The sequence below is a fragment of the Rana temporaria genome, chromosome 8, assembly GCF_905171775.1.
Source record: "Rana temporaria chromosome 8, aRanTem1.1, whole genome shotgun sequence".
Classification (NCBI taxonomy): Eukaryota; Metazoa; Chordata; class Amphibia; order Anura; family Ranidae; genus Rana; species Rana temporaria.
This window is the reverse complement of record NC_053496.1, coordinates 35189860-35206909: the sequence shown is the minus strand read 5'-3', so window position 1 is coordinate 35206909 and position 17050 is coordinate 35189860. Positions and strand designations below refer to the sequence as shown.

Below are 17050 nucleotides of genomic sequence, written 5' to 3'. Positions count from 1 at the left end.
CCACTGAGAGCCTGAGCCACCCGATCCAGCCCCCTCCACAGCCCATCCCTCCAGTGAGCTCTCTGCTTGGGGAGGCCATGGCTAAACGGCACACAGGCCTCCATCCCCGACAATATGGAAAGAGAGGGACTAATAGGGGAAAAGGGGAGAAAGTTAAATGAAACCAAACACTTAAGGACAGAGTGAATCAATCAAATAAAATATGGTATTTATTTTAAATATATTTGGGCATAGTGCATTGTAGGTATACATAGTAGATCAATAAGTATGTTACAATGTATGATAGAAACATGATTGGTAAACAGTATAATTTTCTAATAACATAATAGACATAGTAACACATTATAAACAATGAAACCAGCAGTATACTAAAAATAATATAAAAATATAACAAATTGCAATTCATGATTCAAACGACATCAAGCCCATGATAGTAACCATGATTACTGTGACATAACATCAATAGTGTAAGCTTGACGCGTTTCGTGGAATATCTCCACTTATCAGGAGCATCTAGGAACATGGAATACCTATAATAAATTGCTAATTAATTGTAATTATTTTAGAAAGGGAAGAGAGGGAGCGCAGGTACATTGGACTGATACTGCAACTACCTAGGTACGTAGGATTCTGCAAAATAAATAAAAAAAAGGTCCATACTTCTCTTCTTAAAATAAAAAAGAAGGCAGTAAGGCGGTTGCGTATATTAACCACTTCAATACAGGGCACCCCCTTCTACCCAAGCCAATTTTCAGCTTTCAGCGATGTCACATTTTGAATGACAATCACAAAGAGAGCTTTCTTTTGGTGGTGTTTGATCACCTCTGGGTTTTTTTTTTCCTGCTAAACAAATAAAAAAAGACCAAATATTTTTTTGTTTCTGTTACAAAAGTTTGTAAATAAGTTGGTTCTCTCCTTCACTGACGGGCACTGATAAGGTGGCAATTATGGGCACCAATAAGGTGGCACCGATGGGCACTAGTGATGGGAACTAATATGCAGCACTGATGGGCATGAAATGTGGGAACTGATTGACATCCCATGTGGTCACAAGTGGTGTCGTCCCTGGTGGTCCTGGGTGGGCATCAGTCAGACTCTTTACCAAGATCGGAGTTGCAGTGTGTCAAACTGACACACTGCACCACCGATCGCCTCGCTGAACACCGGCTAGTTATCCTGAAAACGTCATTTGACGTCCGATCAGGATATCTAAACCACTTTGCCGACGTCTTATTTCTATATGGCTGGTAGCAAGTGGTTAAAGAATAGGTGATATTGAAAAAAGGCAAGAGGGGGAAAGAATTGGATCTACATTGGAAAGGGGTAGCTATAGATGGCAGTTGAGGATAGTGTCATAGAACTTGGAGAAGAGGGAACCTCCTTTTTTAACCACTTCCTTACTGGGCACATATACCCCTTTCTGACCAGGTGAAATTTCAGCTTGTGGCACTGCGTCACTTTAACTGACAATTGCGCAGTCGTGCGACGTGGCTCCCAAACAAAATTGACGTCCTTTTTCCCCCACAAATAGAGCTTTCTTTTGGTGCTATTCGATCGCCTCTGCGGTTTTTATTTTTTGCGCTATAAACAAAAATAGAGCGACAATTTTGAAAAAAAAACTATTTTTTACTTGTTGCTATAATAAATAGCCCAATTTTAAAAAAAAAAAAAACATTTTTTTTTCTCAGTCTAGGCGATACGTATTCTTCTACATATTTTTGGGGGGAAAAAAAAAAAAAATCGCAAGAAGCGTCTGGTTTGCGCAAAAGTTATTGCGCTTACAAAATAGGGGACAGAATTAATATTATTATTTTTTTTTTTTTTTACTACTAATGGCGGCGATCAGCATTTTTTTCGTGACTGCGACATTACGGCGGACACATCGGACACGCTTGACACATTTTTGGCGCCATTCACATTTATACAGCGATCAGTGCTATAAATATGCACTAATTACTGTATAAATGTGACTGGCAGTGAAGGGGTTAACACTAGGGGGTGAGGAAGGGGTTAAATGTGTACCCTAAATTGTGTTCTAACTGTAGGTGGAGGGGGGTGACTGGGGGAGGTGACCGATCTATGTCCCTATGTACAAGGGACACAGATCGGTCTCCTCTCTCCCCTGACAGGACATGGATCTCTGTGTTTACACACACAGCTCCACGTCTTGTCCCTGTAGCCGCCGATCCCGAGTCCCTGGCGGACATCACGGCCACCAGGCACTCGCATCGGCATCTCAGCGATGCGGCGAGCACGCGCGCGCCACCGTCGGACGCGCCCACCCCGCGGCCGTATAAAGTCGTACGGCCGTCGGGTAGTGGTTAATAGCTTTTGAGAGCTTTTTAATTGTTTACCTTTTGTGATGTAGAAATCTAATCTTTGCTTCTTATAGTTTAAAAAAAGTTCTTTCTCCATTGCCAGACTGCAGCACTTCTGCTGTATTTACACCCCCTCCACTAACATCAGTCCTGCAAGTGTTATGGACAATGGCACTGGTACTGCGTCAAACTTGCCCATTTGCAAAACACACCACTAAAGTCTGTCCTTGTAGCACTGGTGTCGGCCATACTGTGATGTTTGCCCGTACCGCTTTACTTTCACCTCCACCATAGTTGCCCTTATTGGTTATTGAAAGTAGTCATGGACTTCTGCTGCTGCAACAAATCTGCATATTCCCTAACACATTGGGGTTGTATTACTAAAACTGGGAAGTGCAAAATCTTGTGCAACTGTGCATAAAAACCAATCCGTTTATAGATTTATTTTTTGTCAAAGCTTAAAAGGGTTGTAAAGGAAATATTTTTTCCCTAAATAGCTTCCTTTACCTTTAGTGCAGTCCTCCTTCACTTACCTCATCCTTCCATTTTGCTTTTAAATGTCCTTATTTCTTCTGAGAAATCCTCACTTCCGGTTCTTCTGTCTGTAACTCCACACAGTAATGTGAGGCTTTCTTCCTGGTGTGGAGAAAGCCTCTTGAGGGGGCGAGCAGGAGTGTCAGGACGCCCACTAACACACAGCTCCTTTCTCTATCTGCAAAGTAGAGAGTGTCCTGACTTGCCTGCTCGCCCCCTCCCCCCTCAAGAGGCCACACCAGGAAGAAAGCCTCGCTTTACGGTGTGTAGTTACAGACAGAAGAACAGGAAGTGAGGATTTCTCAGAAGAAATAAGGACATTTAAAAGCAAAATGGAAGGATGAGGTAAGTGAAGGAGGACTGCACTAAGGTAATGGAAGCTATTTAGGGAAAAAAATGTTTCCTTTACAACCCCTTTAACTGAACAAGCTGAATTTAGAATCTTGTTGACTATCATGCATAAGGCTGCATTCACACCTCTGCGACAAGATACGCCGCGTATTTTTCCGCGAGTGTGTAACTTTTTTTTTTTTTTTTTATAACAACGCCTTTGCTTTGTATGGCCGAACGCCAATGCCACCTGAAAAAAATGGTCCGGGACTTTTTTTCAGGCGGCAGGCGTACGGCGTCTGAGATGTGAACCATCTCATAGACAGCAATAGGAATTCTCCCCTCCAGCGGCACGAGCGTCCGGCGTCGGGCGTTTTGTCGCGGAGGTGTGAATGGGGCCTAACTGTACCAGATTTTGCACTCTCTGGTTTTAGTAAATCAACCCCATAGCATTGCTGTCTAATAAATTGTGTTTTTCTCCATCGTTCTTTGTGGTTTGTATAGCTTGTAGTGGGTGTATATCTCAGGTCCGTCGGCTATTTCGATTTCAGTTGCCTAAATCAAACATCTGTTCTTCAGTGGAGAAGAACTTCAATCCGTTGACCATGTCTGCATGCTTTATATATTGAGTTACAGCTTAATATTGCATTGTTTGCAGCAACGATCAGCTTTACCAATAAAGTGGCCATTGAGTGTATCATATATTATCTGTTTGCTTCCAGTGGATGTGGAGAAGCTGCAGCAAGTTATGATGGATATGTTTAGTTATTGCAATGCGAAGACAGACCAGCCTGCCTATATACCATCTGTGGGTGATGCTTGCTGTGCCAAATTTTCAGGTCAGTAAAATTAAAACCATTCTGAAGCTTATGAAAACAGCAATTATTATTATTATTATTCAGGATTTAGCGCCAACAGTTTGTGCAGCCAATCCCCACATTTCCTCTCCCTTCCCTTGGCCAATGTGCAACCTTTTTTTATTGTCTTTGCCTTGAAAGCGGCATTAAATTTGACTTAAAAGTTGCAGCCACATGAACACCCACCCTACCTTCACTGACAATCTGTATGCCATTTAGCCTTGGGCAGCATACACTGCTCTCAAGTGACATGTGCAACACTTGTGCATTGCGTGTCTCAGTAGGCATTGCCCTTTCACGCTGATGGGGGTGTACTGCAGTCTAAAGTATGGAAGAAGCATATTATTTTAGACACTTGGAACATTTGCTTTCAATAACACCAGTATCAGGACTTCACCCCCTGCAGTCCAGAGAGCTACAGAGTAGTGTGTATATGTGACCACCTACCTGGCTGCACAGGAAGACTCTGGACTTCATATTGCTGCAGCTTTGAAAGGAAGCCCCAATGGAGGACCCAAGATGCAGAACTAAAGAGAGGATGCTTTACTATGCCTATCTATTAGGCAAAAATTAACCTCCCCTCCATTAACCCATCCTGTGCATTTTTTCCGTAGCATGTAAAGCAAGATATACTCATTGAATTCCGCTGTCTGGCTCCCTGTCTGGCATAGGTGGCCACTAATTTAGCACTGCAAATAAGTCCAAGCTGGCTGCTGCTGGATATGCAATTGGAAGTGTCCAGGTCACGCAAGCAGTGTTCTGGACATCCAAAGAATGAGCCCATCTATAGACAGATGAGGAGAAAAGATTTGGGACTGAATCGTCTTGAAGAAGACAAGGCTTTAAAAAAAAAAAAAAAAAATCTTCTAATGCCTGGGACCAGTTGGGGAAGGGAAATCCCCAAGATCTGCTTTAAAGTATGTTTAAAAAATAGTTGATACCAACTTCTCATATTGGATCTATAAATATTTCCCAACAGCTGTAAGTCCAGGCATTGCTGAAGTCAAGTTATACTGAGGAAGTGTGTGAACCCCCACATCCAAACCCCCCCTGCCCCCGAAACACATTGGCTCTTTTATTTGGTCTATCATTTAATCAGTTTGTATATGCAGCATAGCATGCTTGTTATACTCACTGTGGAACTTATGGGGCTAATCCTCTGCATTATGTAAAATGGCTGGGCGAGTCCGATCGGTGTTCCTATATACTAGCAACACATGATCTGTCTCCTCTCCCCCGACTGGACGTAGATCTGTTTTTACACACACAGATCCATGTTCCTGCTCTGTAAATAGCGATTGCAAGTGCCCGGTGGACATCCCGGCCGCCGGGCACACAAAATGGCTCCTCGGTGACGTGCAGACATGCGCTCCCTATACCGCAGGGAAGCCGAGGACGTCCTATGAAGCCTGCCCAGAATGGGAGATCCCATCTGTGGACGTCATATGACCATGGTCGGGTAGGGAAGTGGTTAATACATTTTGGGCTTGTTGTGCATAAATTTACATTGTAAATTAAAGTTAACGTTAGTCACACATTTAGACTAATGCGGGTCATGTGTGTCTGCAGCGGATGGCCAGTGGTACAGAGCTGTCATCTTGGAAGTTTTGGACTCCACAGTGGAAATTGCTTATGCAGATTATGGAAATCAGGAGACTCTCCCTTTCTCCTGCCTTCGCCCAGTAAAGGAAAGCTTCCTATGCACCCCCATGCAGATCACACGGTGCCGTCTGTATGGTAAGATATTCCCAAATGTCAATATAATAAAATCCTGACATTTTTGTAAAGATTCTTATTACTCCCTTTCTTTCCCACAGGTGTGGCTCCAGTTGGCCATCAGTGGTCTCCTAAGGAAACACAAGTCTTGAGAAGTCTACTTCTGGGAGCTGATGTTGTCCTTGTGGCTCGTTCAGTGGAATCTGGAATATATACTGTGTCTATGGAGAAGAAGCAGGGAGCTGAAAACATAGATGTGGGAGAGAAGCTGGTAATGGACGGCTCAGCAAAGTGTGCTGAAGCCGTTTCTTCAACAAATGACCATAAAGGTAGCTAGTAAAATATAATGTTTCTCAACCTTGGCCATTCTTTTTCAAAACGTCCTTCTTTCTTGTCATTCAAGGTATATGTTGCATCAGACCCCCATTACAGCACCCTGTGCTCCCTTAGGATCTCAGCTTGGTTCTCTCTGCCCTGCAGAAACTACCCTTTGAACCTATCTCAGTTCTTCCCCTGGGGGTGACCTCTCCTGCAAAGTGGCCTTTCTGGTAGTTCTGCCTGTCAGATGTCTGTGTCTGAAAATGCAGTCCTCTGGTAGAGAGTTGTTCCTCAGTCTTCACAGTAACAAGGTAATCTTGTGTCCAAGGCCAGTAGTTAGTTTTCTTTTGTAGAGAGCCTTTCCTTATTTCTCTTCCGTTCATGGACGGACACAGCAGCATCTGACCTTAGGGTATTATCCTCCTTTCTAGGAGATTGACTAGGCAGAGTACATTACCTCCCAGGGGACGGTTCCCCCGGGTACATCCCCCACTCTGCTCTGGAGCCTCAGTTTTTTTCTGCCTAGCAAGAATGACATGGCTCTTCTGGGCCCATGTGCTCTGGGAATTTTTTTGCAATTTTCTTGCTTTTCTTTTTTTGTTTTCCTGCATTTTTGGATCCTGAGCTCTACAATCAACTTCCGACTGGGTGACAGGCTGGATCCTTGATCCTTGTACTCCCCCCAAGTTCGGCCATCGAGCGCGTGCCGGCCTTTAGCTACGTGTGCCGGCCGTCCACGACATGCCCCATTGCTCCAGGGGTGGCCGGTGAGCTTTACGCTCCAGGGCTCACATAAGACCGGCTCTATGTCCTGGTCAGTGTGCCCAGCTGACAGCCATGCCATAACTGCGCGGATGTTGGTTCTGTCCGGGATGCCTCCAGCCGGTGGTCGCAGGACGGGTAGGTAGCAGTCCCCTTGCTTTGGCAGGGTGGTGTGGTTGGTGTAATCCTGGGGATGTCAATTGGGGGCCCACCCTGCTTTCCACTCTCCCTTCCTCTTCCTACGTTCTGGGTGGCGGAGTCGGCCGTGGGGTGGGGGGTCCATCCAGTGGCTGAGGGCTGTGTCTGCTTAGGGGGCGCTGTTTTGCTGCCGTGTGTGCGGAGGGGCCTGCCTGAGGGTCCCGGGTGTCACTGCTGTGTGTGCTGTATGTGTGTTTTTTACTGCAATTGCGGCCGCTTTTTTGGCGGCGCCGGGCACCTTTATTGGAGATCGGCAGACATTTTCTTGTAACCCACATGCTCTTTTTGCATGTCGGCGGCCATTTTGGATTCAGTTTTTGCCTCTAGTGGCTAAAAAATTTTGTTGCGGACCGCTCCAGAACACTTCCTGAGGGACGGCACAGCACGGAGCAATGCTCTGGAGCAGACAGCAGCAGTACGGGCCTGGTCGGGTGGTGAGTCCTCTGGGGGGTCCCCTGTTCTCTGCTGCGGCCTAGAGGGTGGCCTGTGGGTCTTGCCTTGCATTCCAAGGGTGCAAAAAGGTGGCTCAGCATGGCGTCCGAGCCGGATGCTTCTCCCCTAGAGATGCCAGTTAACCCTTAGTGTCCCTGTACCTGCGGCCTCTGTGGATGCTCTGACGGCAGTCCTAGAGGCGTTTGTTGCCAGGATTGAAGCGGCGCGTGGCCAGAGGGGGGGTAAAAAGCACCCCCGCCGCCTTCTGGGGATGCCTCTGAAACGGAATCGGGCCCAGCTACTGCTCCCGGGACTGGTTCCGAGGTGTCAGAGCATGCAGGCCTAGTCCACACGGCCAGTGAGGATGACTGCATCAGGGTCAGCACATGATAGGGCGCTGGTGGGAGCTCTTATCACTGCGGTGCGGGATACTCAGAAAATGAAGGATTCGCCGGAGACATCAGAGATGTCGGTCCCTTTTGGGTTCCGTAAGCCGGCCCGCACTGCAAAAGTGTTTCCTTCTGTTCCTTATCTGGAAAAAATGTTGTACAAGGAATGGAATTGGCCGCAAAAGGTTTTTTCTGTTCCAAAATGCTTTGCGGTCCGTTATCCTTTTGACAAGGACTCCCTGAAAAAGTGGACCTCTCCTCCGTCAGTGGACCCCCTCGTGTCCAGACTGAGCAAAGCTACCATGTTGCCTGTGGATGGGGCTCCCGCTTTTAAGGACCCCGCAGATAGGAGAGCTGAGGCGGTGGCTTGCTCCATGTTCACAGTGGTGGGGTCGGCGGTGAGACCGGTCTTGGCCGGGGCTCTGGTGTCACAGACACTTACTGAACGGGCAAAGTTGCTTCAGGAGTTGGAGGAGCATCATGCCCCTCCGGACTGTGTGGCGCTGGCCGACGAGTTGGTGCAGGGCCTAAAATGTGTCTGTGAGTCAGCCCCTGGATACGCTTCCCTTGCTCTCCAGGGCCTCGGCCTACGCGGTGGTGTTGCGCCGCCTTGTCTGGCTGAAGTGTTGGTCTGCGGACCAGTCTTCTAAGAAGGCCTTGGTGGACTTGCCCTTTAAGGGTGAAAGGCTTTTTGGGGATTCTCTAGATGACATCATAAAAGATGCCATGGGAAGTAAGAGCACTCTACTCCCACAATCTGGTAAATGTAAGGAGCCTTGCCGTAGGCAGGGGCCCTCCTTTACCACCCCAAAGCGTTTTTTTTTTCCGTCCGATGCTGCAGGTAAACGTTTCCAGGGCGCTAAGGCGCCCGCTGAAGGGCAGAAGCGCCCCTGGTTCCGCAAGCCCAACAAGCCTGTGGAAAAACCTGCTTCCGCATGAAGGTCTGCCCCTGCCCGTCTCTCGGGTGGGGGGGGCGGCTTTGTGAATTCGCGGCTCGGTGGATGTCTCTTCTTTCTGACCGCTGGGTTTGCCAAGTAGTTTCCTTGGGGTACAAGATAGAGTTTCTCTCTTGTCTGCCAAAGAGATTTTTTCCATCCAACCTCCAGCTTCCTCCGGGTTGTCGGGAGCCCCTGTTTGGGGCTGTTCAGGATCTGCTGGTCAGGGGGGTGATCGTGCCGGTTCCTTTACTGGAACGGTTTCAGGGGTTTTACTCCAATCTGTTTGTAGTCCCCAAGAAGGAAGGGGTCCGTCCAATCCTGGATCTCAAGGCCCTCAACTGTTTTGAGTGCAAAAGTTCAGGATGGAGTCGGTTCGCTCTGTAGTAGCGGCTCTTCATCAAGGGGACTTCCTGGCGTCCTTGGATATCAAGGACGCGTACTTGCATATCCCCATATGCGCAAAGCACCAGAGATTTCTGCGCTTTGCGGTCAGGGAGGACCACTTTCAATTTGTGGCGCTCCCTATCGGCCTGGCTTCGGCGCCAAGGGTTTTTTCACCAAGGTGCTCGCTACGATTCTGGCCCTGCTGTGGGATCGCTATTGTAGGATACCTGGACGATCTTCTTCTGCGAGCTTCTTCAAGCTCAGAGTTAGAGGTGGATGTATCTATCATCTGACAGACCCTCCGGGAATTCGGTTGGCTGTTAAATGTTCAGAAGTCGGTATTGGTACCGTCTCAGCGTCTGGAATACCTGGGGTTGGTCCTGGATTCCTTGGAGGCGAGTTTTTCTTCCCACGGAAAAACTACAGACACCGCAAACTGCGCTGAGGCAGTTAGTGACCCAGAAGTGGTCGTCGCTTCGCTTTTGCATGCGAGTTCTGGGTCTGATGGTGGCCTCCTTCGAGACGGTTCCGTATGCTCAATTTCACACTTGTGTGTTACAGAGAGAAATTCTGTTGCGTTGGGACAAGCTCCCTTCATCTCTGGATTACCAAGTCCGGGTGAGTTGTGTGGTGGCTGACATCTCCGGTGCTTCGGGCCAGGAAGTCGTTCTTGCCATGCTATTGGACGGTGCTCACGACGGATGTCAGTCTCTCCGGCTGGGGGGGGAGACTGGGGTGTTCAGTCAGCCCAGGGGCGCTGGACTCGGGAAGAGTCCCGTCTGCCAATCAATGTCCTGGAACTCCAGGCGATCAGGCTGTGCCTCTCCAAGTGGTCTCTGAGATTGCAGGGCCGCCCGGTCAGGATTCAGTCGGACAACGCCCACGGCTGTGGCGTATGTAAATCATCAAGGGGGCACACGGAGCTTGGCTGCAGCGGTAGAAGTCGCTTACATCCTCCGGTGGGCCGAAAAGAACGTTCCGGCTCTTTCGGCTATTTACATTCCGGGTGTAAAGAACTGGCTGGCGGACTACCTAAGTCGCCAAACGCTAGACCAAGGAGAATGGTCGCTACACCCGGATGTGTTTCAGAGTCTGTGTCTGAAATGGGGCACTCCAGACGTGGATCTTCTGGCGTCCCTACTCAATCGGAAGGTGTCACGGTTCGTGGCCAGGTCAATAGACCTGTGGGCAGACGCGTCAGACGCGTTGGTGGCACCTAATCTATGCCTTTCCTCCTCTGAAGCTTCTTCCTCATTTGCTACGCAGAGTGGAAGCCGAAGGGATACCAACAATCCTAATGGCTCCGGATTGGCCTCGCCGTCCCTGGTACGCAGATCTGGTGCGTCTGGTGTCAGATGTTCCATGGCGCCTGCCACTGCGAGAGGATCTTCTGTCGCAGGGTCCTATCTTTCATCCTGCTTTACAGTCGTTGGCTTTAATGGTGTGGTTATTGAAAGCCAGGTGCTGAGGGACCGAGGTTTGTTGGATTCGGTAATCTCTACCATGCTGCGGGCGCGGAAGTCTACTTCCCAGGAGATTTACCATCGTACGTGGAAGGCTTACATCTCTATGTGTGAGGAGATGAATTGGCACCCACGTGCGTACGTGATGTCCTGGATTTTGCTGTTCTTGCAGCGTGGAGTGGATCAGGCTCTCGCCTTAAAGCGGGGGATCACCCTAAAAGTAAAATAGAACGTTACATCCAGCATACTGCTGACATCTACAGTATGCTGGATTTTTTTTTGCGTACGTTTGTGCAGGGGGTTCGGCATGTGGCCCCTCCTGTGCCTCAGTGGGACTTGAATTTAGTCCTCTCGGTGCTTCAAAAGCCTCCGTTTGAGGGCATTAGGGAGATCCCTTTATTGACTCCTTCCCAGAAAGTGTTTTTTCTGGTGGCAATTACATCGGTCAGACGGGTGTCTGAATTGGCGGCCTTGTCTTGCAAGGCTCCTTACTTGGTCATCCACAGGGATAAGGTGATGCTGCGGCTGCAGCCGTTGTTTCTTCCTAAGGTTGTTTTGGCCTTTCACATTAATGAGGACCATCTCTTTTTTAAATCCATTTTTATTTATTTGTTTTTCTTATTTCATACATAAATATGCCTAATTGGCATCCATTGCATTTCAATTGTCATAAATTATACAACATTTTTACATTCCTCTTATGATCCACTATATGTCTCTATATTTTCTTTTCTTGCTTCCCTATATCAGACATGCGAAGTGCAGCCTGCATTGCCTGAGCAACTTCCTAGTTCTCTGAGCTCCTGTTTGCCTAGTATTACTTGTATTCAGTGTCTGACTTCCCGTGTACCGACCCAAGCTTCATCTACAGCAGTGGTTTTCAACTCCTGTCCTCAGAACCCACTAACAGGCCAGATTTGAAGTATTACCTTGGGGAGATGCAGACTAGAATACTGCAATCGCTGAGTAGCAAATGAGATCACCTGTGATGTATTTCAGTTATCTTGAAAACCTGGCCTGTTACTGGGCCCTGAGGACTGGCGTTGAGAACCACTGATCTACAATTTGTGCTTGCCTGCTGCCCACCCTGACCTTGTCTTGCTTCTTGGATTTTCTACTGTCTGGTGTTTTTACTCACCTGGGATACCTGTGACTCGCTCCCATTTACATTATATTATCACATTCAAAACTACAAAATTATACACAGTAGCTTCCTGACAAAAGCAATAAATATATGCCTATACTTCTCTATTGTATACTATGTGTAAATGTATATGTAACAATAAAATGTTCGCAACACCCTGGATAAATAATACCTATGTATTCAAACATAACATAAAAAGAAAACATATACGAATACAATATTTGCATATAAAATACCATAGTTTATTTCCAGAGTTTGTGTATGATGGAGTAATGGACATTGCAGTCCTTTTCCCCCATGTGTTGGCACTAGTGTTTGATTGACCACACAGACACCCAGCACTGTCTGGAATGGAAAGAGTCCTGAGTCCCGTTTTAAATCTTCAAGTAATGTGCAATTCATTTTTAAATGGCAGACAGTCTTTCATATTTTGTGGAGGTCTGAGAAGTCGGCTTTTATTGATACTCCCTGCCCAGCTGTGTGGAAAGAATGGAATTGTTGCATTTGTTGCCTCCCCTCTAATCCATTTTATTTTTATTTTTTAGTTATAGAGAAAGATGGCTGCTGCTGCCAGGAGTTCAGAAAGCGGGTAAGTGAACTTCAAGGCTGCGCCAGCTGTCATAGCCATGACATTATAAAGGGAAAAAATAAAATGGTTTGCTTTCCACTTTGATATTTCAGCTGACTTAATTTTCAGCCATTGTGGAAAATTTCAGAGAGACTCGTTTGTTTGGGGTTATCTTGGCATAAGACGCAGGATTTCATTGACCGTGAGACGGAAAAGCAATTTTCACACTAATGCCATCAATTTAATGTGTAGAACAAGCAGAGATATGATGTTTGTTTTTAATGTGCAGCACAAATCCAAATCTGTCTAGACTGTCTGTTATCGTCTTGTTCATCCTCCCATTATCATGCAGAATTCTCTGCTCTGACTTGTCCCTGAATTTCTGCTGGTTCTGCAGCTTCTGTGCTGTGTACACATCAGAGGGTGACGACTGTTCTGTCACAACAACTGGAAACTGCAGTGTGAAGTTTGATAGAAGCAATTAAACCTGAACATCCGGGGATAATATTTAAAGTGATTGTAAAAGCCGCGGTTTTCTTTAAAAAAAAAACATACATACTTGTCATACTCCCCTGCTCTGTGCAATGCTTTTGCACAGAGCAGCCCCGATCCTCTTGTTTTTGGGTCCACTGCGGCTTCCTGCATCGCATATCTCCCAGCAGCAGTTCACACTGCCTATGCAAACTTGAGTGTCAATTTAAAAGTTAATGACACCCCAAATTAGTTTGCATATCACAGTGTGAACTGCAAATTCGGTCAGGAACCGGATCGCATGGGTGTGAACACCCATGCGATCAGATTCTGCCCTGCACCAAAAAATGGGTCCTGTGCGAGTTTGGTCTGAATGCGTTGCAAATTCAGCCATACTATTAGTATAGCTGAAATCACATCGCACATAGATCTCACGTGATTTGCAGTGTGGTGCGAATGCAAATCAAATCCGATGTCGGACATCGCACTGATGGGGAAACCGGCCATTACAGTTGATTGTGTTGTTTGCCAATATATTCAGCTTCTTTGCTAATGTGTTTATTTTTTTCCTGTTTTTGAACAGCTTGAGAAACTGGAGCTGCTTGTTGAAAAAATGATGTCGCAATAGAGGTCAAAGGCGGAATTTCTAGCAAGAAATGTTGAGGTCTCCTATTGCACCCACTAATTTTTGTAGCGTGGATTAAATAGCATATGTTCCTGTATGCTACAGCATATCTACTTTCCTGACTTTATATGAACCCGCCCATGCAATCACTAGGCGTTGTCAACTGTAGAGGTTTTTGTATACATTTCACTTGATTTTTCAATGATGTTTGCACTATTGTTATATTGGAATTCTCTGATGTTTGTTTGCTACATGCAGTAACGGTTTAACAGGTTGATCTGACTGAAAATCATTGTGATAAGTGGAGAAAAAAATATAGTCTCCTTGCTTTTTCTGTTTCTTGAGGACTTTCGCTGCCTTATCCCCCTGCCATAGTTCAAATAACATTTGCCAGTTAAAATTAAACTGGTTTCCCATTGCCAAATCGGCTGCAATTTGCTTAGTATTTAAGAAATATTAGGAGACTCGGTTGTCATTAAAAAAAAAAATACAGAAGGCATCCTTCCAATGGAATTTCTTACCGTTAACTGTCCATTGGCCTGCACCCCCAAATTCTGCTGTATTAAAGGAACACTTTCTGAAGACTATTTAGCATTTGATACTTCCAGAACTGTCAGATACTGACATCCCTCACTAGGCTCTATGGTATCATCTGTTGGCCCCTACACCATTTGAGCCAAAGTTGCAGCCCAGGGGTTTTGTGTGGCCCTTTGGCACTTACTGTGTAGCCTTTGGGCCCTCTGCTAGCAATAGTCTGTTTTCCTCACTTAAGCAAAGTGATGGACTGTTGTTTCAGTTGTTAAATATTTATTATTTCACAAGCCTTTATTTCTATGCTGTCCATACCTTCTCTTTCATGTTTTTATTTTTCCCAGATCTTTTATTTGTATTATGGTGGGAGGCGTATCAAATGTGGCTCAAGTATTCTTTTAAGAGGCTCCCCCCAAAAAATTAAGTCGGCAGCTACGCATACTGTAGCTGCTAACTTTTAGTAAAAGGAAACTTACCTGTCCAGGGATCCAGAAGACCACGGGAGGAGGAGGGGCTAAACTTCTGTCTCAGTTCATCGCGGCGATTTGAGCTGGAAGTGTCAGCGGGTACCTGTCAACCAGGTACCCACTCCCCCCCAGATCTTTTCCAGAACGGCTGCATTTTATTCCTTTATCATGAAGTTACATTGGTAAAAATGCAATTCAGTTGTTTTATAATGTTTGTGCTTTTAGTTTTTGTTTTGTTTGTTTTCATTAGAAGTGGACACTGCTGATATTAGTTTAAGCTATATGCTTGTTTTTCCAGCCGTGTATTCTCTCTGGGACTCTGGTGACACCACCTTTTGCAGCTCCCAGCTTCTCCCTAATCTGAGGTCCAAGCCCCTTCCACCAAGCCCAGGCTATTATGCTTCAGTTGACATAAGTTTATGGCATCATGACTGGAAAGCAGAAAAGCAATCCTGCTTCTGTCACCTAGATCAAAGTTGAACTCTTTTTGATTAACTGGAATTCTCTCAGTTTAAAGCTCCAAAGGAGCTAGATTTGTAGTCTGATTTTTCTTTAAGGACGTTATGTAAAACGGGTCACCTCCGAGCCTCCAGCTTGTGATTGGACAGCAGCAGCAGGCTGTTGATTATAAGCCAGCTCCTATACAATCCCCTCCCCTGCTCAGCATGCCTTGGTTTAGTGAGGAACATTTCTAAAGGACCTACTAAAGTTGCAGGACCTTTGTCCCTCAATGTTCTCAAAGGAAAAAATGTTCAGAGTACAAAAATTCCATTATCTCCATTGTCCATTGAGGCACAGGAATTTAGGAAACATTTGGGACATACAAATGCAGTAGAAGGAATGGGTAATGGCCACTGACAAGTCCAAGTGTGTATAAGTAGGATCCCTTTTTACCCTAGCAAAAAACTATGGCACTTGTTTCAGCAGAGCTGAATAAAAGGTGTTCGACCTCCTAGGAAACTAGAAAAAACGGTGGCATGGTGTGTAGAGGAAGAGTTATACGGGGACTAGTTTACAAATTCTTGGTTTTCCAGTGTCCCTCAATGGACGGTAGAAAAAATGCATAACTGCATTAATTGTTTTTTTATTTTATGTTCAGTTGCATTGGATTTTTCATTTATTTGGCGTTACATAGGGTAAAATAGAAGGATTGAGTCCATGATGGTTTAGGTGTGGAAACTCCATTGAAGAGATGTTGCATCTAAAGTCCTCAAGAGATGCAAAAAAGCAGGAAGATGACATAGTCACTCTCCACCCATATAAGAAATTAAGGTGTTGGACTAATAAGCCTTTAAACTCTTGCTGCTATCTGTCATTATACTCTGGATTAGAGGCTAGGAAAGAACAAATGAGAAGCTGCTTATCCAGAAACATTTTATGTTGGAATGTTAACTGTGTGCCTTGTAGTTAGTTCTCTATTATCCTGTAGATAAAAGTTTATTCAGAGGTTTGGGTGCCCTGGTCAAGTTACTTGTTCTGTTGACCATAAAAACAAAGTTGCAGAAAACATAAAATTTTACCGAAAATCAAATTTGAACACCCTGGAGGTACGCAGGAAATCCGAGCATTTGCTGGGATTTCAGTACAGAACTATCAGCTGTGTTTTTTTTCTCTAAACATAAACTTTGACCTATTAATGTAAAAAATCAACATATATAGTAATATGACCAGGGCTGTCCAGTATCTTGTTTGTTTTCATCTACCATTAATATGTCTTTATATAGTAAAATCAGTTGGAAAAGGATTGTTATTGATGTATACAATCTGTAGGTTTCGTTTTCATTAAAATGTTCTATGTATGACTCGTTTATGGTTTTGTATGTTTGCGTCATTACGTTTGGTTAATCGAGTAGATGCTGCCTATGTCAGCCAGAGATGTGCTTAAAGGGGTTTTCCACCCATTTTTTAAGTTTATTAAAAGTCAGCCGCTACAAAAAGTGTAGCTGCTGGCTTTTAATAAACTGACACTTACCTGCTCCAGGGTTCCAGCGACGCGCCTGCCGTGGGTCCGCTCCTCTCCCCCTCCCCCGGGGTCCGCTCCTCTCCCCCCCTCCCCGGCCGGCGTCTTCATTGTCACTGTGGGCACCCGGCTGTGACAGCTTTCGGCTTCACAGCCGGGCACCCACTGCGCATGCGCGAGTGGCACTGCGCACGCGGCCCGGCGCTGCGCTGTTTGATTGGACAGGCGATCGCCTGGGACCTGTCATGTGTCCCAGGCGATCGCCTATAGGGAGGGGCTGCCAAAAGGCGATATGACGTATCGCCTTTGCAGCCCCTCGGAGGAAGTGGGACAGGAAGTCCCCTTCTGAAGCCCCCACTCCCCCCCCCCCCCCCCCCCCCCCAAAAAAAAAATACATGCCAAATGTGGCATGTAAGGGGGAGAGGAGTGGGTTAAGAGGAAGTTCCATTTTTGGGTGGCACTCCTCTTTAAATTTACTTACCTGAGCATGCATCGTTGGCTAAATGAAGCTAAGAGCTCCTCAGTAAGCATCTCAGATGCAATGATTAGATTCTAAAGCTCATGTCTCTTTTGAGTGCAGCTTGGGTATGCTTACAGCAGCACAAGTGAATAGAGAGCAGTTGTTAACAGTGGTACATGCTGTCT

The 17050-nt window shown here is 46.0% G+C and overlaps 1 protein-coding gene and 1 long non-coding RNA gene across 2 annotated transcripts in view; both read left to right on the top strand.

Annotated features, from left to right (window-relative positions):
- The window catches only part of TDRD1 (tudor domain containing 1), a 127848-nt gene extending 121756 nt beyond the window's left edge, over positions 1 to 6092 (top strand). The window contains exons 20-22 of the mRNA XM_040322138.1: positions 3905 to 4021; positions 5609 to 5776; positions 5857 to 6092. Coding sequence (XP_040178072.1) covers positions 3905 to 4021; positions 5609 to 5776; positions 5857 to 6092 — 521 coding nt within the window. The remainder of the gene's footprint in view (positions 1 to 3904; positions 4022 to 5608; positions 5777 to 5856) is intronic.
- Positions 6093 to 12334: 6242 nt separating this feature from the next.
- Positions 12335 to 16245, top strand: LOC120946824. Its single transcript, XR_005750790.1, has 2 exons — positions 12335 to 12372; positions 13406 to 16245. It is a non-coding gene; the product is annotated as an uncharacterized LOC120946824 (long non-coding RNA).
- Positions 16246 to 17050: the final 805 nt, after the last annotated feature.